The 23,319-nt window shown below is 36.2% G+C and overlaps 1 protein-coding gene across 6 annotated transcripts in view; it reads left to right on the top strand.

The window, feature by feature from the left end:
* Positions 1-444: 444 nt before the first annotated feature.
* Positions 445-23,319, top strand: part of homer1b (homer scaffold protein 1b) — a 98,506-nt gene continuing 75,631 nt past the window's right edge. For all 6 annotated transcript variants that reach the window (XR_011189075.1, XM_069187179.1, XM_069187181.1 and 3 more), the window contains exon 1: positions 445-1,597. Coding sequence is in view for 5 of the 6 variants with exons in the window: in XM_069187179.1 (XP_069043280.1) it covers positions 1,593-1,597 (5 nt within the window). In the remaining variant the exon portion in view is untranslated. The remainder of the gene's footprint in view (positions 1,598-23,319) is intronic.

The raw sequence follows: 23,319 nt of genomic DNA on the forward strand, positions 1-23,319 counted from the left end.
AACTGCCTTTCTATTGTATATGCTGTCAACCAAATATTAATAGAAAGGATTTCACTTATATAAAAGGTGTATTACATTTCACAAACTCTGTTCAGTTTCTTTAAAATACTGAGGAAAATTTGTATTTTTTTCTCATTAATTCCATCTATATATAAATTACAGACAAAACGTCTTAGATTTTTTTTGTATAGCTAATCTGCATTTCTAACATCATAACACCTACATACAATGTTTTAATTTTAGAAGTTTGACCAAACCTGAACTACCGTACCGGGGTGAGAGAAATTGCCTTCTTTCCCTTTATAGTAACGCTTCCTGGAGTAATTGGACGTCATCCCCTTGACTGAAATGACGTCAGTCCCAAGAGCATGCAGTGACGTCAGTGCGGAGGGTTGCGTGGTGACGTAGACCTATTTAATACTGTCAGTGAGCGGAGGATGGAGACAGAGATGTTGACTGGGATTGGAGAGATGGAAAGCTGTGTTATAGACTCTAAATAACGAGGAGGATGGAATAGCAACAAAAAAAAATTGTAGCCCATGGTTAAAAACCTAAAACCTTTTATCCTCAATTATACCTCTGAATAGGCTTTCCACTCCTTTTTTGTACACAACCATTATCAGTGATGTACATTTCTGTGATTCTGTGAATATACAGAGGATGATGGAGCTATAAGAATGCACCAGGTTTCCTAACGGAAAAAAAGCTATGAAAAAAGCTGCCTTGGACAGTGCACTGGCGTCTTTTATCCTTTTTTGTACTGGTTTGATTTCTGATTTATCTCTTCCTTTCCGTGTGCCCATGTGACAGTGCGTTTTAATTTGCTCTGGAGGAATTTTGATGGCACAGAAGAGATAAGGAAACTGCAATACGAATGAATGGGGAATGGCAAAATAGTAACTCAATGCTGGAATGAAGGTTAAGCTTTTTTCTTGCCTGAGGATACAGCTTTCTGCGGTTTAGCCAGCTCCGTTCTGAAGAGGTGTCGGTTTTGGAAAGTAAATACCAGAGGGCGTTATGAAAGAACACGGAGTAGTAATACCCTGGCTTTCAGACCGAGTGGATATTTAAGGGTCATTCGGAGACCAGAGAAAGCAGCACTGCTGATAGCCCTCAGTGTACCTTTCTAACGAATGCAAGCTCTTCCCATTCATTTTAGTAAGAAAGGGAAGGAAAAGGATACTGTAGGTGGATTGCATACGCATTCGGGATTTTGTTAATCATGTACCTTGTTTCGAAGTAGCTATATCGCTATATGTTTTTTGGAATGCATAATTCTTAATGAAACCTGGGAATGCTAATTCGTGCAAGAAAAAAACATAGTTACCTTTGACGGAATGTGTATTCGTAAACGTGTATACATTTCTGTGGATCTGTTTTGAAATCAGTCAGCTTTAGACCGACGATCATAAAGGACTATATTGAAACAGTCATGTCTTGCTGAAGGAGCTGAATCTCAACAACCTCACCACACCACCCCCATCAAATCTCATCCACGGCGGCGTTATAATAGAAAATACAGTACTAACCATAGAGCAGAGGAATCTTTCATTTGCACTGACTGGATCATTTCAATCATCCAATCAACCAAAATGGGGTAAGTTATACGGCAATATGTATATTTGGTGAAATACTGTACTGTGTGTATTTTGGTCTCATAATATGAAATACAGTATACTGGTATCTTTTTTCATGGCCCCAAGTAAAGCTATGTAATGAAAGACTAGATGGTATAAATCTTTAGCATTACCTATATTCCTTATAACATAGTGCAGTTGAGCTGTCTCACAATGTTACTTACTCTAGGTCGTTTGTGATATACAGTAAGTGCATTGTATTATAGTCGCAGATAGTAGCTTATACCCAAAATCTGGTGGAGTGAGCCATGACTTTGGCCATGTTATTCCATTTGGAACTTCGTGAACTGTTTCTGAGTGAAGCAATTCTGTAACTTAAACCTACAACAATATAAGGGTAATTTACCACAGATTTAAATTTGGTTGGATACCATCCCACTAATGTAATGCTTTTGTACAGAAGGTTCACTGTTATGATTATTTCTTATTCATGAATTTGAATTAAACATTTCCCGTTTCGAAGAATGGGTTTAGAAGTGCATGTGTTACACAAGACACCCATGACGTTTACTCTGTTTATGTGATAGAAATAACATTGGAAATCGTTTATTTTTATGAAAGTGTTCCGTAGCAGATATCGTTCATTAGAACCACTTGCATGTTTTTTTAACAGCAATGAGTCACATTAAGTAAATTAAGCTCATACAGAACTTCCCGTATTTCACCATAAATCGGGGTGGAGAGAAGTTTGAAAATCTAATTAATGGTTAAAAATGTATGTCTTCTTAAGCCTTAGCATCCAATAACCTCTCAAGATTTACTTCATTTCCCGAAGACTTATCATAAAATAATTATTATTATTACGATTTACTCAATTACTGGCTTATGAGGAAGAAATTTGAAAAATATTAAAGTTTAATTTCCTTTGTTTTTATGAAACGTGATACACAATGTTTACAGTCACTTCTGTTTTTCCTGTAATTTTATTGTTTTACGTTACGTTTGGATTTTAGAATGAAAATTAATCGCATTTTATACATTCAGGTGACTTAAAATGTGGACTGTTTTCCTAGAATATATTTTAAAACTTGGATTTTAGGACAGAAGTAAGAGAATAATTTGCCTGATAAAAAAAAATGAGTGAGCAAGTTAGAGTTCCGAGGCAAACAGTAAGAGCTCGATGATAGTGAAAGGAATTTAAAAGTGGACTGCTATAAATTAACCTTTCAAAAAGTGCAGCTAGATAATGATTATTTAAAAATACCACAGGAAGCCAGAATCTGATTTCCAGTTATCTTGAGATATATCTATTTAATATTTTAAAATTTTAGTTTTCGAAATTATTTTTTCTTAAACGTCACCATGAGGTAAAGAGAATGTTAAACGTGTAAAAAACGTGTAAAAGTTTTGGGGTAGAGGTTTTGCAACGAGTGGAGACGTTCTGTCTCCTTAAAACGCGTTAATACTTAAAAGACGCAACTGTCATCGGACCTTTTTCTGTATTTTCCACAAAACTAAAAAATACAGTATAAAGAAAGTTCAACATTTCTCAGAAGTGTGTTCAAGCTTGTTATCTTCGTGGAATACAACGTCTGCCTAATCAGCTTCTTCGCAGATCAAATTAGCTTGATGAGCTGAAGTACAAAGTGCTTTAAGGACATATATTTCAGAAAAAGCATACCAAATCACAAATCGTCGTTTAGCTTTTGACTTTTGACACAAAGCAATCTTTCTTCAGCCTCTCAGAGGCTCCTTGACGAACATATGCACAGTTATTGGAGCTTGACAGTTCTGATTTACATTTGTCAGTACGAATCTTGTTCCACTGCTCTGGAAACAATGAGGCATGATCTTTTGAAGGAGAAAATCACTTTGATATATTGCTCTTTTTGCACAGTATGGCTTTCTTGGTCCCTTCCTAAAGAACAGATTTTAAAAATAGAACATGTTCAAGGTCACAAGATCCATTGATGGACAGGTTTGGATTTTAACATGATAATAGTCCAACTGCACAGTCAGAATTCACTTACTGTACAAGAGTCAAGTAGTACAACAGGTTTTGAAAACGATACACCTGCTTCCCCAGTCAGTTGACCTTATCACATTTAAGGAAAACATCATGGTAGGTTGAGCTTGACAAAAAGGTAATAGAAAAAAAGTAGAACCAGCATTAACAAGCTGAAGGAAATTGTTAGGGCAGAATAAACAAAAATAAAGAGTGAACTGTTGCTAATGTACTGTGTGATGGGAAAGAGATTGTGCAGCTGTGATTGAGGAAGGATAATTCTGATGAGACATGTTTGTGGAAAACACATCAACTGTTCAATTTTATTTTGATATGGGCAATACAGTTTTATCTTGTTTATTCCAGTTCTTTTTCAGATTCTACCTTTGAGATACGGTACTGTACTGTTTTCAGTACAGTTCCCAAATGGGCCCATGATTTGTCTTCACAAGTGGTAATTGGTGTGTGTGTGTAATGCAGTATATTTATTTTTTTAAATATGTATAAGAAAGTATCCTGGAGGTTCTATTGTGAAGTTAGAAAAACATTCGTGTACATGGGTGGTTGGGCAGTGACACGAAACAGTGTCAGTCTTATCTGAATATCTTCTGAAGTTTTGTTTGTACAGTATGTGGACTGCTGATGCATCACACTTACATTAGGAATCAAAGCAGTGTATATTGTCACTGTACACATTACTTGGTATTCTCTTTTTTGTAATGAGGGATTGCATTTGGATTAGTAATTCCAGGCCTTGTAAATTTGTCTCAACCCATACCATTTCTCATGATGGAATTATAAAACCTCACTAACACTCCTACTCATATACATAGTCATTGGCTATGTTTAAGCTACATGCTGTTAAAGCAGTACAGTAGTGGGTGACTACAATAAGCTAAAGGTATTCAAAAGCCACATAGAGGATTTTGTGGAGATTCAAATATATTGCAGTGTAATTAATAATGTAGGAAAGGATAGGAATAACTGGTGCTGTGGAGTTGTTTTTAAAACTCGTGTTGACTGGATACTGTTCAGTTGTCATGCTCTTTGCTACTTTAAAACTGCTCCTTTGGACTGTTTTTTTTATTAATGTGGGACAGGTAAAAACCATAATTTCATCAAAAAGTAATACAGCATTTGTGCATAATCTGTAATATAACCTGTACATAAAGTCGTGTTGATTTCTGTTTGTTTGGTCATTTTATTTCTTATCAGCGGTTGGTCTTCATGAATGTTAATTTCTCAACAGATTCCTGATTGCTTTTTGGCATGTTGTAGGGATCTGTGCAGTGGTTTTCTGTATTATTATCTTTCTATATTTGGGCAAAGAATTAAGTATTATGGGAGAAGGATTCAGCTTTCTGTTGAGTGTACTGTAGATTTATTAATGACTTCTTTGTACCTTCCATTATCACAAACAATCCTTCTGATATAAAGCTTTCAATGAAGCAGAACCTCTAATGAAGTCAGTTTTTATGCACGAGTTAACAACAAACACCTACCAAATGTTGTTTATTTTTACCCTTTACTACTAAATTAGGAAATTTGTTATGTTTGATATTACATGTGTAATCATGGCTGGCATTGTTACTCATGAAATGGTAACCATGCTATGCCAGTAGCTACTGTACAGTATATTACCCTGCAGCTCACAGCTGGCAACTGAAGCTAGGCTGGTCAGTACCAGAATGGGAGAGCTCCTGGGAAAAACTAAGGTTGCTTCTGGAAGAGGTGTCAGTGGGGCCAGTATGGGGCACTTATACTGCAGCCTGTGTGGGTCCTAATGCCCTAGTATAGTGACGGGGACACTATACTGTAAAATGGTGCCGTCCTTCGGATGAGACATAAAAGAGACTTTCTGTGGTCTTTAAAAACCCAGGGCATTTCTCGAAAAGAGTAGGGGTGTTACCCTGGTGTCCTGGCCAAATTTCCCATTGGCCCTTACCGATCACATAAATCCCCATTTATGTATTGGCTTTATTACTCTGTTCTCCTCCTCACTAACAGCTGATGTGTGGTGAGAGTACTGCTGCACTATGACTGCCGTCGCATCATCCAGATGGGGCTGCACATTGGTGGTGGTGGAAGGGAGTCCTTATTACTTGTCAAGCACTTTGTGTGGAGCTTCCAGAAAAGCGGTATATAAGTGTAAGCAATTATTATTATTATCAACCACACTAATAGTGGTTAGCATTGCGGCCTCACTGCACTTCAGGTTCAATTCCAGACCTGGGGTTGCTGTCTGCATGGAATTTGTGTGTTTTTCCATGTTTGCTAGGTGCTCTGGTTTCCTCCCACAGTTCAAAGACGTACAGGTATGTTAATTGGCTGCTGGGAAAACTGGTCCTGGTGTGAGTGTGTGCATGTCTGTGCCTGTGTGTGTGATGGACTGGCGTCCTGTTCAGGGTGTACTTACACCTTGTACCTGTTGCTTGCCAGGATAGGCTCCGTGAGCCTGGATTGGATGAAATGGTTAGAAAATGGGTGGATGGTCTCAAAGCTTTCCAAACTTTCAGCTTCCCTACTGATAAACTGTCATGCAGGGCCTTTGAGTGTGGTTCTTCCATTCTTTCCGGGACAGTCCAAAATCTTGGCATCTGTAATTGAACTCTTTATTGGGCTGATCAAAGGATGCTTCTCAAATTTGGAATGATGATACATACCATACCATTGTGAAAAACAAAATTCCCAGCACATAATATTCTGAGTTAATGTACTGTACTGTATGTGTTTTTGGGTAATAGAAGAGTGTTAAATCAAGGCTTAAACATTCTTGTTACAAGCATACCTTTCCAATATGTTTTTTACACATCTAAACTGTTCTTGTGTTTGTTCCTCTCTGTGTTTCTATTACTGTTCATACTATGCACGTGTAACTTTTATTTTCTGATGTTGTAGGAACAATATGATTACTTTTTAGTTGGGCTTGGATCAATGCATTTATTGATAGGCAATTGGAGAGAGCACTGAGCATACAATATATTTGGATACAGTATGTGAACTTTTCTGATTCAGTGACATTTTTGCTCTGCCTGCATGTCTGGGTCAGGCTCCTCGGTAGTTCAAAAGCTTGCTATTTCCAAGATTTATCAAGTGTCACTCTTCAGACAAACCCTGAATGATGGGCAATTAATTTGTCTGTCTTTCACACAGTCAGCAAATAAAAACCTTAAACACAAAGATGTAATTTTTAAAACATATCATTCTCTGGTGAAAGAAGTAGCATAGTAAGCTCTGTTTGCTCCTGAGGAATGTGTGTTATTAAAAGTTGAATATGCAACTTGAAAAGCATTTTTTTTATTCATACATATTCATGTTGCTGTAGTGCTCTTCTTTAAGGTGTAACATAGAGACGCTGATCATCAAAAGAAACCTACCACTTCAACATTCCAATATACTGTAAGTGATTTAAAGGCAAATGTTTTTTTATTAAAGACGCATAATGTCAATTTATTATGTTGAATAATATATTTGCATCAATAAGTTTGATCAACAGGTGTCTAAAGTACTATGAATATCACAGGGTGGTAGAATAGATGGTTCATTGGTGGAAGCAATAGAAGCTGTACATCTGCAATACATGTTGCAGATCCTGTCTTGTGGGATTCTGTTCTGTTCTTCCTGAAGATCCTGAACAAGGATCTGTTGTCTCCTGGTATCTGAGCAATGGATGTTAGATGTTATCCCAACTTCTCCCTCAAATGTACTATGGAGCTCAAGTCTGGCATGTAGGACATCCACACTGTAAGTGTCACATTCTGATTTCTCAAGAAAGCCGCTTTTATAGGAACAGCATGAGGACATGCTGGAATGCTACCACATCACAATAAGCCTGCAACTTAGATCATTTAACTTGATGAGTGTAGCACCATGCAGTCAGGTTGACATCAATCCCTGTAAGTGGAGTTCTGTAGCAGCAGCTAGACACTCCTGCCCAAAATATCACACTTGGACCTCCTGGTTGGTTGGTCTGTTCGACACAACAATTAAATATTGTTCTGAAAGTCAGCCATACTTGTTGATGTCCATTGTGGTGGTCTACACAAAGCCTTGATTCATCACTCATGAGGACTTGGCTCCACTGCAGGCATGTCCACCTGAGGTGTTGCTCTCACCTTTCTGCTGCATCTATGAACACTGATGAGCACCGGTTCCTTCTGTGGTCATCTTCAATGCAAGCAATAACTGAGTAGCTGACAGTTAAGCTGTCTAACATTTCTGATGCTTTGGAACAGGCAGTGTGAAAACAGTCACAAAGATGGAACATTTAAAAGTGTTCATCTTGGTGTGGTGTTGCCAGATTGTGACCTATTATTGATGGACTATGTTTGGCTATAATGCCTTGCTCATTTGGAAATGACTGGCTATGAATGCCCCTGATGGGTCTGTGACTGTACTCAGACTTAGTCCCACCTTCCTCATACTGAAAGATGTTGTTTTCTTCATAAGCGGGGCATATTGGTTCCTTGCTGTGTTTCTTTCTTAATTTCCACTCAGCCTGACATTCCACAGTTAAGTCACCTCATCATATGTGACCAATATAATCTCTCAATAATGAGAAGATTTAGTGCTTATACTACAAAGTGACGTGTGTGGATCATGGTCAGTCTTCAATGACCAATTAATCAAAAGTATGACAGACCTTTAATGTAATGCATATCCCAAATCTATATACTTTGTTTTCTAAAATAACCATGATTCAATATAGGGATATGTTTCTTTTGATTTCATTTTAATTAAAACATTTAAATGTATGTTATCCAGGATAATGAAGTTTTTCCTCAATTGGAAAGGTGGTAAAATTTGATTTAGTAATTGGCTGATGAAAAATGCATTTCTTACACAATAGTAAACAGCTGACATAGTTTGTCTGGCAATTTTACTTAATTGAATACAGTGGGATAATTCAAAGAATCAGATACCTGTATACCAGTGAGTTTCCACTCTGTCTTATACTTCTGTATCATATGACAGGGGATCATGCTTTCAGTATGTAACTTAATAATTCCTATTAAAATACATTGCTCTTTCAGACTGCAGTTTAAACTAAAATAGTTTTTGTTTTTAAAGTTGTGTTGGAATGGAAGAAGGCAGACTTAACTTTGAGAATACCCATAGGCCCCTCTTGTAATCTCTGCTTCAGTTTCAGGTTAGTATGACGCTGACTCAAACTTTTTAGTGGCTCCAGCCTCTTGCCATGTGTAATTCTCTTTGCATTTGCGCCAAGAAAACATCCCAGCTGTAATTCAATAGCACCAAGCTAGCTTGGTACATGACAAACTGATGTAGCAGAATGTTCCTGAGGAAAGATCAGTTAGCAGTCTGTTTTATTTTTTTCAAAACTTTATGCAATAGAAATGAACATAACAGAATTAGTGAAAAAGATATGGGAATGAGTCCTGGGTTATTACTTCTTTACTTAACCACAAGCCCGTTTTATTTTAGTCCCTAGCAATTCCAGATCTATGGAAATTTCCCCCAAGTTTCTTTTGTGCATTGATTCATAAAGCTATGCATCTTCTTCTTCACAAAGCTATGCAGAAATATCCAATTGCCATTTGTTGTTTAAACCATTACCACCATACAGTACATTTGTTTTAAATAAAGCAGATTGTTTCCCTCCCAAATGCAGTATGTAGGATTGCATGACCTGTGTATGTCGTTGCTGCTATCAAAGTCATGACTGTTCTGTTCAGTTTAGAGAATGGGATTTTATGCTTTTTAAACAAATGCCGATATAATTTGCAAAAGAGAGCAAAGATGAATGACAAAATACAAAAAACAAAAGAAAGCATACAAAAATGGCTCCTAGCATGAAAAAGGAAGAGAAAAGACCCTATTATTTTTATGAATGTATGTATAGTGGCATATCCAGGGGTGGGGTATGCCACATAAATATAAATATTTATGTAACATAACATAAATATAAAAAATAAATAAATAAGTCCTAGGAAACCCAGATACAACCATGAGGTAAAATAGTGCTCTTATTTGCATACATTATCTTTTTATACATTATACATTATTTGCATACTCCGAAAGTACAAAACAAAAACCTCGCTATTGTTAAAGAGAACGATAACTTCTACACTAACTACACTTCTTCAGTAGCCCTTCTTGATTCGGACAATTAAGTTGCTTTTTGGACCAAAAATGCTTTTTAAAATCCAAATGAAAATTACAACACATCCATGGGCCTAACCTACAGCCACTTCCTTGTTCCCTTCTCCTTCTGATGCAGCACATCTCAGGGGCTCTGCTCTCCTTCTGGATAGCAGAGGTTAATGACCCCTTTGGAAGCCACAGCTTCATGGTTTTAAATATCATCTGACCAATTGCTTTAAGCCCTCATCTTGTCTTGTCTCCCTTTTATTTATTTTCTTAGCAGGCTTCCTTTTTCATAGTGACATATAAAATATATACAGTAAATGAAGTGAACATTAGTGATCTACAGTACAAGGCACAATGGATTAATAGCTAGTCATAGACATACTTGTATATATATCTACAATTGAATCAAGAACATGCATAGGTCATTGTGTCAGGGATATCGACATCGCAACATTCTAAGTATTAATGTGCTCTAGGATAGTTATTAAAGGACGGAGTACAAGGTAGAGAAGGCTATTCCAAAACAGTGAAAATCTATGAAACATTTCACAAAGGCGGTTTGTAGTGATTGTACCCATTGGAAGGGAGACACTCCTGTCCTTAGGAGCAGAACATTAAAAATCCTGGAGTTTAATTGGCTCAGTTAAAGCTTCTGCAATTGGATGCGCAGGTGCTTCATTATCCAGTTAGGATCTTAACACTGTCAGTTGAAAAGCTCGATAGTGATATACTGTATACACCTGGATTTAGTCACGAAAACCTAAAGAGTGCTGTAAGGTTGTCATCTGGACAGTCGGATGCTACCCTATCCAGATGAAATGTGTTGTGAAAGAATTTTGTTCTTGGTGTATTTGGTGGTAGAGTAAAAATGGGATGATGAAATCCAACAAGCTAATGCCAAGAATATTTATTTCCCTAATGGAAATTGTACCATGTAGTGTAGCCTACAAAGAGGACAATCTAGTCAGATATGTTTTAATTTTTCTTCAGGCATATTCTCTTGATGAATGCAGTAAAGAAAATAGTACCCAAATCATCAAAACCTGTGGAGTGAGAGTGAACAGGAATATGGGGTGGAAGAGAAAGAGAACTGGCAGTGGGACTCAACAGCATTAAGACTCATATCTTCCCATCTGTTTTATATCAATCATTGTTATCAAGCTACATTTTACACAATTAATTGCATCTGATAGTGCTGACCAGCCCAAAAGGATCCTAAACTGATTTCCATGTAGACAAAGACCCACTTTAACCCATCTTGATGTTCAGCACCCACGTAGGAGACACATATACTGTAGCAATGTTTACTGTATGTATTGGAGAAAGGAGAAATTACTGCAGCAAAGGAATTAAGGAGGAAATTAACACCACTAATCTTACAAACTCTGCCAGACATTATTTGCCAGCAGCCCCACTGCACAGCAGATTGGGTGAAAAAGTGAGAAAATGCTTCACAAGTTAAATTAGGAGGACATTTACGAAGGCCAGATTAGGGACACACTGCAATTTAACCAGAACACTAGGGTCAACACCTTTTCTCTTTTGAGAAGTGCAATTGCATTTTTAGAGTAAGTGGTCAGGACCTTGCTTTAAATTTTCAGCTAAAGCACCTCCTACCATACAGTGTCCATACCAGGCCATTGTTTTGGACATTGTGATCCAGAGGAAAGAGAAAATTCTGTTATCCAGAGAAATGAAATTTAAACATTGCAACCAAAAAAGGAATATGGGGTGTAAAATAAGTCATCATAGGAGTAAGGGTTTAGAGGCACAAGACTTGTTTTGGACCAATATATTTTACATTCAGATAGTCTGTTATCAATTAAGCTTTAAGATGAGGAAGCGCCTTGTCCCGTTAAGGTTTTAACCTCCGTTCCCGTTCCCGTTCCCCGTCCGCCGGTTCCGACCCGGCCTTCGTGGTTTTTAATCCCTTCTTCTGATGGATCTTCTGGTTTTGGACTTACCCTTGTGTTTTGGATATTCCCAAAGGACTACTCTCTCGGATTGTTCGCCTCGGCCACACCTCCCCCGTGCACCAGCGCACCTTGGACATGCCCCCCTGTCTTCAGCCCCGTATTCCTGCATGACGTTTCCCTAGCGTTTCCCCACTCTGTCGGACTGTGTCGTCCGTGTAGGGTCCGGAAAGAACTGTTCGTTACAGAAAAAAAAATGGAAATATTGAGCACAGCTGGAATGAAAAGGTTACTCCACGACCAAGATTGGAAACCCCTGGTTTAAGGTACAGATGATAGTGATAAATGAAATGAAAGCATTCTAGAATAACCCTTAGTTGTTGCATTCTATGCATTCAGATTCCTTCTCTGCATCTGAACAAAGCACTTCACAAGAGGCTGGTGACTGAGTAGCCTCATCTCAAATCTGCAATAGCCACAATATGTTATTAGGAAAAAACTGGCCCCTAAGAAATCTACGTGGTGATAGTTTTGGATAATGCAGAAAAGTTTTCACCTGATTAGTCAGCCTTTCCAAATCATTTGAGTCGAAATATCTGAGTTTAACAACAATAATGGCCTATAGAAAAAGCATTTTAATAAGCATTTGCCTGATAAGAAACAAACTTAGAGCTGATATACTGTAAAATACTATTAAAAAATTCAGTTTTCATGATAAATTTTACAGAATTCAGTATTTAAAGGATGACTTAATTTTACATCGCCAGAAACATTGCAGGTGTCATGAAAACAAGACATTTCTGATCTTGCATCGCTTGGGCAGCTGTTTTAACTCCTGCAATGTTCCACAAATGTCTAAAAGCTCAAACTGCGCAAGAGGTTACTGAAGCACTTTATGAATTTTGACCTTGGCCATGACTGTACTGCCTTCAGAAGATTCTCCCTTTGTCAGCATTTTTGCCTACTCTGAGTCAAACCCAGTCTGACAAACTGACTCTTTTGCAGTGAATTGTGGTGAGAATAATTGATTGCTTTTAGCAAGATAAACTTGAACAATTACTGATAATTCTGTCTTATGTATGATTACTTTTATGTTTTGGGTTATCAATTAACCAGAAACGTTGTCTTCTATGTGCATTGCTTATCTGTTTGAAATATACAGGGCACTCATAATCTGCTTTATTTTGCTGTGTTAGGAGTGTCACCTGGACTCCTCTGTATGTTGACAGTTGTCTGCTGTTTTGTGTACTGCTAATGTATAAGAGAGCACAACCAGTTTTATGTATAAAAGGATATGACTTTTATATGAGGATATGAGGGCAGGGCATGTGTAGAAGTTTTTTTTATTTCTAATATTCATTTCCTTTTTGGAAATGAATTTTTGGAATTATTGGAAGAAATCTGTTAAGAATTCAGTCATGCTGCATGACTAACCTTATACTGTAGGTTTCCATAATGACTTAGTCACAATGCTTTGCAAACATAAAGATAATTTGTCTTGATCATAAAAAAAACACTTTGCTTTTATGCTCCTAGAAGGCAGTGGCTGAAACACTTCTGGTTTCCTTAGCAACTCACACTCATTAGTGTTCCAAAACATGGAGAAATCAGAATGATATCCAGGTAAACCAAGAACAGCATGCCCTGCACTTTTTTGTTAAAAAGGTCTATTTTATGAGATCCTAGAGCTGCATTTTACATGCCGTAATCGCTCAGTTTTCAAAGCTGTCAGAATGTCCTTTTAAAACCAAATATTTTGCAGTTGCAGCACCTTATGTAATACAGACTGTATACAGTAGATATGCTTCTGTTTGTAAATGTGGGTGTTTTATTGACCTTAATGCTAAATAACAATATCCGTACAGTCATTCTAACTTCCATCCAATTCGGTCAACATATTCCTTTTTGTTTTATCTTTGTAATATTTAAAAAGAAAACTTCACTTTCTTGACTATAAGGTTTTTTCACTTTGTACATACAAGGGTGACTATGTACATTAACTTTAATTGTAAATAGACCTATCCATTATTAACAAAAACTCATTTATGAACATTCATTTTTTTGCCTTATACACAATGTCTTAACATAACACCACTGAAAGTGCATTTTCTGTGAACGGCCAACATACTGTTCATTGGAAGAGTAGGAAAAAGGTCCCAGTGCCTGCTACAGTCAGGTCAGTGTAACTCCTCATCTCAGAACATATCTAAGCCAAGAGACAGAAAAATGAAAAAAACATTCTCTATTTTTATGCTTAAAATATCCGTTTACATGATGAAGTATGAAAAACCTTTCTTTGAAAGAATTAAATTGCAAATTAAAAGAAATAAATTGACAGAAATAACTCAGAAATGTGTATGTAATTTGAAATAAAATAATATTCTTCTATAAAAATGTACATTGAATTACAGTGTTGCTTAAAACCTGCTTTATTCTTAACTTGTGAGGTCTGAACTATGAATTATTGTGTCCATTGTGAAGGTTGTCCTACATAAAAACAACAACAGCACTGAGTTAAATACAGTACATTTCTATTAAAGATTTAAACACTTCTCATTATTTATTTACCAAACAGAATATCCTCTGGGATCTGCAGACTTTTTCTCCCTCTCAGGTTGATATTTCCATAAAGATAACATACTGCACTTGGATCTATTTTTGTTCTCTAGGACCACATTCACATAAACTAATATACTGTACTGTATGTGAAAACAATAAAATATAAATATATATTTTTTTAAATTGGATGGACCTTGTGTGTCACATGGCTTCAGGTCACTAATCGTAACACATTTTTGCTTTAACAAGCTGTTTAACCCAATTAAAATATTTTCCATTAGTGCAATAATTATTTTGGAGATACCTTCATGGAAGAAATAAGTGTCATATACAGTAATTTGATTGAACATGAGACACCACAAAAGTGTTTTTTTATCTGAATAAAAGTAGTTGTTTATGTTTTCAATGAGATTATGACTCTATAACTAATTTTTCCACATTCATTTTTATCATTTAGCAAATGGTTGAAGCCGACTCTGGCTTTACTAGACTTTGGTTTAACACACTGTATCGTGGTAGACAGAATGGAGAATATTCCTATTCTTTGGTCTTGGACTGTTGTAGGTATACAGTATGTTATAGTCACTTTCTAATAATCAGATTAGCTTCCAATTTTTATGTTCATGTATTCTTTCTTTTGTACTTTGTTGGAGACAAAAAATATGGTCCTAAAACTTTAAACCTTATTGTTATTAAACCTTGCAGCAAGGATTTAATGACAATAGACAATACTCAGACCACATTCAGAACCAGAGATTATTTGGTTTGATTTCTTTTTGTTGACAAATCATTTAGGGTGTTTATTCACTTGAAATCTAAATTCAAAGACAAATACAGACAATTAGAAATTGTTATAGATGAATTGTTGGATCTCAAATAAAAATAATCCCTATTTTGGCAATGTTGACCTTCTTGTAGGTGATAACGTTTTTGAGGGACATGTAGCCCTGTCTACATTACTTTTCAGTATCTCTATTTATGTTTAAAAAATATATTTAACTAGGTTAACCACAGTATTCTAGCCAAAATCTGGCATAACTAAATTTTTGTCTTTCAAAAATTTATTCTGTAAGAGACAATAGTTGCTTTAGTGTCAACAATGGCAGCCAGGCATGTCTGAGGGAGCTGCTCTTCAGGGGTGGATGAACTGAGCCCACATTGGAGATCCTCCTGGATGGAAATTGATATGTAAAATGCCAAGTACTAAAATGAAGCCACTGAGCTGTGAATATTAATGAAAATAAATTGTTTTTTGTGTGTGCTAAACATAATAATTAGAAGACGAAACTTGCTTTTACAGTATACAGTATGACACCTTTAAAAGTGGATTTTTTAAAGTAAAGTAAGAAAAAAATTACATTTATAGAATTACACAATCACAAAAAGAGTTTGGAGTATATCGTAGGAAAGCAAAAGGGCAGGCATAGAACCAACTAAATAAAAGCCCTTTTAAAGAAGAAGGTTTTCAGTCTTGATTTGAAAGAGATCAGGGAAGGTCCTGATATCCTTAGAGATAGTGTTCCAGAACTCTGGGGAATAGCAGGAGAAGGCCCTGTCCCCCATAGAGTGTAGACGGGCTTGGGGGATAGATAGGAGACCAAAATTAGACGAACAAAGGTTGTGAGGTAGAGAGTAGGACGATAGTAAGTCAGACTGGTACTGAAGTGCCAAGCCATGTAGAGCCTTATACTGTAGGTGAGCATGAGGTTTTTGAAGTCAACACATATTCTGATAGGAAGCCAGTGCAAGGACTCCAGGATTCTGGACATACTTAAGTTTGTTCAGTGTGGATTTAGTTACCCCAGTAAGTAGAGTGTTATAATCATGAATTTGAGAGAAGATGAAAGTGTTGACCAACTTTACAGCTAAAGTTACTGTAGCAGTAGGACACAGTCTGGCAATATTTCTGAGGTAACTTCAAAATGTTTGAAAAGTAACCTCCTAGATCGTTATTGGACATAATAAAATACTTTCCTGTGGTCTGGTTACAAATTTTAGCTTTATGAAGTAATGTTGAATTGATATTAGTAGGAAGAAAAAAGCTGCTCCATGCTACACTCTTCAGTGTATATGTACTAGTACCCCAAGATAATCTGGAGTGAAAAGCTCAGTGTTCGGACTCCAGTAAATAAATGGGGTGGGACTGGGTGTGTATTTCAGTTATTCCTACCAGTTATAAAAAACTGCTTGTTTTTTCAGATTTGCATCTAAACAGAATCATTTTCTGAAACAGTTGTTAAAAAAAATTAGAAGAATTGTCGTAAATAGAAACTAGTTTCAAAACACACAAATATATTTTTTTATTGTTAAAGCTGGTAAAAAACTCACATCTACACTCAGAAAATATGGTGTATGGTATGGGTTACATAATGACTGCAGCTATAGAATATTTAGTTTTGAGAGAACACTATGACAGCTTAACTTTTAAAGCTGGTAAAATTCAACAGCTCTAGGAACTCATGAAAAAAACATAAAAAAATGCAGGTTATAATGACGTTAATTTCCCTTGGTACTGTATGAATTTGAACTCTAAAAATCATCTGGCATAAGGAAAATAATACATTTGAAATGCAGCTGTGTGTGGAGTTGGTATGTTTTTCCCGTGTTCACGTGTGTTTCCTCCAGGTGCTCAGGTTTTTTCCTACAGTACAAATACATGTCTATAGGTTAATTTGCTTCTGTAAATGAGTGTGTGTGTGGTGTTTGTGCCTGTGTGTGACCTGTGATGGACTGGCGTCCCATCCAGGATGTATCCTGCCTTTTCACTTGTTGCTTGCTGGGATAGGCTTCAGCTTTCCTATGACCCTATATTTTATAAAGCATTTAGAACATTGATGGATGAATGAAATGCAACTTTGAAAACTAAAATAATGTATGGACTATATGTAAAGATTCAGGTTATGTAATATTAAGTCTTATTTTGTGTTTAATGAAAATAACTACTGTATGGTGATGCCAGGGGAAGTGACAGTATTATAGACATTCAGTAGTTCTCTGGGTATTAAAAGATAAGTTTCCCTGTTGGATTGATTGACTGTAAAAATTCTGGTTTATTTTACAACAAATAAGCGGTGTCCATGTTTTACATTTTAATGTTAAAGCACAGTTGAGGTTTAATGCAAAGAATTACAGGTACTTAAACAGTTTGGATCTTCATAGTGAAAACACCCAGTTTGATAAAAGGAACAGTGTTCATTTTCTTTAGTTTAGCACAAGAAACAGTAAATTGTACGTGAAGCAGAAGGAATTTATTCATTGTTCTTTTTCAGTGATGGAGTAGTTATAAAATATTAAACTCTACAAACATTTTTAGGAACAGTTTCAGGGCATCCTTCAGTGCTTTTATTTCTTTTTATGAATAAGGTTAGTACACCTATTAATAATTTGAAATGTTGTGCTGAATACCAGATGATAAGTTTTAAGCAACAGCTCTAACAATTAAAAAAATACATGTATAAAACCAACAGGGAGGAATTCATTGTCTATCCATTCATTTTTAGATGCTTCATTCAATTGAGGGTATCAGAGCCTATCCCAGTAAGCTAGAGGCACAAGACAGGACATTACAGGGCACACACAGACACATTTCCAAAAGGCTATTAACCTTACCAGAAGGTTTTGAACTGAGGGGAAATCCACACAAACTCAAGGAGAACATACAAACTCCATTAGATGAGTTTGCTATTAACAAATAGCATCTCAGGTGGGGGATTGAACCCAGGACCATAGTACTGCAAGGAAGCAATTGTAACCACTGTACCACTGTGTCACCTAATGCTTTTATACTGTATACAGTATTTGTGCTTTCATGTTGACACTCATGCAGTTAATTTCTTTTAAAGCAGTTGGGTTTGATTCATTGAAGCGCACAATGTGATATTTTGGAGGAATGAGGGTGTACTAGATGATAGAGAAGATGATGATAGAAATAATAACTTTGATAATATAATAATAATTGTCTGAATTTGTATGCATTTTGCATCTGTGGCTCAGTGATATAACAAATCAGGTAGAAAAGTGAAAAAGTGCTTCACCACTGGAATTAAGGATAAACTTTAGGGATGCCAAATTGCGCAAGCCCAAAATGGAATGCAAGAACACCAGAGTTAACTGGGGTCCTTGTGCGTAATGCCATGGGATCTTTAATGACCAAGTAGTCAGGTTTGATGCCTCATCTGAAGGACATCACCTCCTAAAGTTCAAAGTCCCCTGTCACCATACTGAGGCTTGGGTTTTGAAGTGTGTATTGTTTTAAAGTTGGCTCCACATAATGGACAATAGAAAAAAAACTATAGTGTACAGTTTTGCGTAATTATCACATTAATATAATGTAGATATTATGTGCAGTGATATACAGTAATTTGAATTTAACCAGATGGCTGGCAAATAGCAGAAATTATTTTCCCATTTGATTTGAAGCAAAGTGACAAATACGTGACTGTGTGTATCATTGATTGCTACTTAAAGTGAATTTGAACTAATATTTCTACTGTATCTGTGCCCAAAGCCATTAGGTATGCCATTTCTTCTAGGTATGTTACTGTGATGTTAGACTTCTGAAATGATTAGAGGAGGTAGCTATGTACAGTAAGTGTGTGAGATGCAAAGAAACAAGTAGGAATAAATTCCACACTCAAAAGAAAAGAGTAAGAGTAAAATACAAACTACTTCCACTGTGGAGTCCTATTCAGGAGAGGAGAAAGGGAGAGTTAAGAAATGAGTGAGAGGTGAGATGGGAGAAATGGAAAAAAAGGTAGAGATGTATTTGTTAAAACCTCTGTCTTGTATAATTCTAGAATAGGAGTCTTTACATCCTCGTGAAAGAGCACAAACAGGTCATTGTCATTGAGGTTAGGAGAGGGTGAAATGGGCATTTTAACACATCAGTATGAAGCCCCCCAAAATTTATAAACCAGCACAAAACAAAAAAATGGCAAAATGGTCAACAAGTTTGTGAGAATATGGACAATACTTGAAAGTGATTATGTAAAGGCACTGGATGTGGGTTTTGCTGCCTGGCTTCTGGTTCTGGTCCAAGGCTGCTATTCGTTGTGGTTCTGAAACATAGTTGTATAATATCCCAGCTGGCTTAGATTGAGACTAGGAGAGGAATTTCACAAAACCACTGAAAATGACACAATAAAACAAGACTATGGATAATTTAGATAATGGAAAACTTGTGCAGAAACAATCTTGGGATGACAAACAGCTTCCAATGGATAATTGGAGGTTTGAGACGGAAATGTGAGAGCAAAATGAATCTTGGATAATGTTGTGGTCATAAAGAAATATGAGAAATAAGCCTCACAGTATATAGCTCCTGAGGACACTGGATTTCGTAGACACAGGGCAAAACACCATCACATCAGACAGATACAGTTTTGCATTATTGAGAAATGAAAAGAAACACAAAAAAAAAGTAACATGGGGTTACTGTTGATTTGGAGAGGTCTTTGATTCTTACTCCTCATTGCTCATTCCCAGTTCTCATTATGGAGTGTTCTGAATATAAGAATGTAAGAATGGTTACAAATAAGGCCATACTGCTGATCTACCCTGCTTGGTAATTGGTAACAAATTGGTCTGTGGATCTCTTACAACTGTTCCTTGAAAGAAGCCAGGGTATACACTTCAACAATATGGTTGGGAAGCTTGATTCATACTCCCACATCCCTTTGTGTAAAAACTGCCACATGTTCTTAGATTTGCAATAGATAAACATCAATTGCATTTGTGTGCTGGATTGACTTTGTCAATACCTCTGATGATTTTGAATACTCCATACTCGTAGTCTTCATTGTTCAAGACTTAAAGGGTTTAGGATATTTGCCTGTCAGTGTAGGACACTTTTCCAAACTATATGTATTACCCGTGTCTACAATGACTGCTGTAGATTTGATAATGGACAATATTTAATTAATACTTAATACTTAATTATCCCATACTTAATAATTAAAAGAAATGGTTAATAATAACAAATAATTGTTAATGAATAACCTTTCTTTAAGTACAGTTAGTAGAATAAAACACAGTAAAAAAGTACTTCTTCTTATGCTCATATTTTTATTAATGATTTATGGATTTTTTAAATTATAGGATTATACCAATTTTATTGCATTTCTTTTGCATTTCTTTTTTTTAATTATGTTTTGGCTTTTGTTTGGAACATTTCAAATTATTTAATACCTAACATTCTCATCCAGTTAAGGAAATTGTTACACAAATTACGGCTATGCCTATCTATCAAGTTCTGAACACTTGCTTTATGAATTTTACTTAAACATTTGCATACCTATTTTCAAAGTTATAAAGAGATTTGCTCTACTGCATTAAAAATAATAGGGTAATTAACAAGCATAAACAAGCAGTCATGTTTTACTTTGACAGTTCAGTGCTTTATTAGATTAAAAATAAGTAACTAGTTACATTAAACAAGTAATTTCTAGATGTCTTGAATGTTTAACACATTTTTTAGATGTACAGTAATGTAATGGGATTTTCATTTTTAGTTTAGGAATTCTGATTCTGATTCTGAAAAATAGTTTTCAAGGAGTCAATAATGTTTGTAAAAAGAAGGATAGGTATAAGTTTATTTGCATGGGGATTGTGTCAATGAATGACCTACAGCAATGCCTTAATAATAGCTTCTCAATAATAATTAATTGAAAAATAAATCAACTACTTTGTGCAAAAGACCAAAAAGACATGATGAAAGATGTTAGCTTTGATGGGATAAATGCATTGTTCTCATTTGAGAGCTGTTCTGCAATGTCAAGCTTTCGTATGAATAAACCCATACAATAACCTGTTGATCTACATCAAAATTTCAAGTGTCCTTTCATCCATCCATTTTCAAACCACTTTTTCCAGTTCAGGGTCACGGGGGAGCCAGAGTCTATCCCGGCCAGCAACAGGTGCAAGACTTGATACACCCTGGACGGGACTCCAGTCAATCGTAGGGCAGACACACACTCACACCTAGGGCAAATGTTCCCAAAAGCCTGTTAACCTACCAGTATGTTTTTAGACTATGGATGGAAACCAGAGCACCTGGAGGAAACCATGAAGAGAACATAAAACATATAGACAGCACCTCAGGTCCAGAACAGAACCCAGGGCCTATAACACATAGAGGCAGCAAGGCTAATCACGTGCCAACATACTGTCTCAAGTGTCTTTTTCACTAGTGAGAACATTTCCAAATATCAGGATGAGTTGAATTGGCCACAGCAGATAGTGACTAGTGGTTCAATGCCTATAGAAAACCAGATTAAAATCTTTTGTGTCTAGTTGATTCATAGTGAGCGAGACCTAGGGGTTTTCGTACAGTTCCAGGCTAAACTCTGCTTGATTCAGAAGTTCAGTTTTTTGAATATGTATACTAAAAACAAGACAATAGGAGTGGAGGACACTTAGTGATCATGAGCATTCTTCATTCACATCTTTGTTTCGATGGTGAACTGGAAGCAGAACTGGGCATGCTGAATTGGGAAAGGAAACTAAATTAGGAGTTTTAAAATTATGTACTTTAAAATGCCACAGAAGACAATTACCATGGTTTTTCAAATCAAGGAATGCAATAATTCCACACAAAGAGCTTGCTGGCTAGAACAGTTTTGCTTGTCCCTCTTTGAATTCTAATTTACTGTACTATGCTAAAAAAATCATTTGTACCTCTTCGACATCAAAGGAAGTGGCAATAGTATCATCTTTCGGTAAGTGGGAGTGGATGAAGGCATTCTGAAGCTACAAATCATATAATGAGGAGGGGCGTAGGGAGTAGTCATAAAATCTGTGAATAACTTCTACCTACTGTATAGGCTTTTCCAAAATTTTAATAAACTGTCTTTTATTTCTACTTTTAAACTGTGAAAAATACAACACCAACTAGACAAGCTGCTTGTGAGTTAAAATGAAAGTGCTGTTATGATACCATCTATATCCTGGTCTGGAATCCATCTGAGAGTACAAGGCATTATCATTGCATCCTGTTTAGCACACAGAAAGCCATTGTTAGAGGTTAATGGTATTAGACTGGCAATCGCTGATAAACATTCAGTTGTACAGAAAAACTGATAAAGCAGTGGCGTTTACAGTAAGGAAACATTGAGCGATTAGGAAATAAAGGAGTGAGACAGCCATCTGATTGTATATATGTCACCATGATAACACTAAAATTATTTTGCATTCAATTTGTCTGACTAGCTCGGTATTTAAAAGGGAGTATTTTAACTTAATCTGGTTTTACGCAAACTATGGCACAGTAAAGTTATACTTGCAAATGTGATGTGTGATATATTATGCTATTCCTTAATAGTTTTCGTCATTTTCATTTGACCTTTTATTTGCTATTATGTGCCACAGGCATAGTCATAGTATTTTGGCCATTAATTTTATATGATATTTATATTGACATAAATGTAATTTTAGTTGCTGCAACTTTATCACATTTTAGCAGTTTATTGAACCATGACCTCCCAAAAAATCACAGTTCAGTGCTTATGTGATGCATTGATTAATTAATGTAATGCTTTCATTTCTATTAAATTAATATTTCAGTAAAGAGGACAATATCATTAGGGTATTGAAAACTCTTGGGTCTAACACTGCTAGCTTGTCCTAGAAAAAATATTTTAAATTAACTGAATATCATAAAATTAAATTTCTGTCTTTCATTGTTTAATACGCTGTTCATCTTACACAGAAATGTCTAGAGTATTTTTGTTTTAAATGCAATTCCATTAGTTTCCACTTGTGTCCTCTGGTTTGTGTTTGACTGTCTGAAGACGTTCCCTGAAGAAGCTGACTTTGCAAATTCTTTTGACGATTTTCAATACTCGGATAGGGTCACCTCAAAGTGTGTTCTTATCAAGTCCCCGAAAAGGTCCAGTTCTTTTAGCCTGTCAGTGTACTGTAGGTAAGTTGAGTAAATTATTAAATTCTTCTTACATATTTAATTTCTGCCTAGAGAATCGAAATGTGGGAAAATTGGCCAAACATTTCCCAAGAAGCTCAACCATGCAAGAGCAAATTGAGCTCTGTTATCTGGATGCCGCAGGTTAGAACTTGGGTCATTAGCTGACCGGGACTGTTAATTAGAATTCCCTAGCTGACAGTGACTGTGACTGTGACTGTGATTCACTAGCTGATTGTA

The sequence above is a fragment of the Lepisosteus oculatus genome, chromosome 3, assembly GCF_040954835.1.
Source record: "Lepisosteus oculatus isolate fLepOcu1 chromosome 3, fLepOcu1.hap2, whole genome shotgun sequence".
Classification (NCBI taxonomy): Eukaryota; Metazoa; Chordata; class Actinopteri; order Semionotiformes; family Lepisosteidae; genus Lepisosteus; species Lepisosteus oculatus.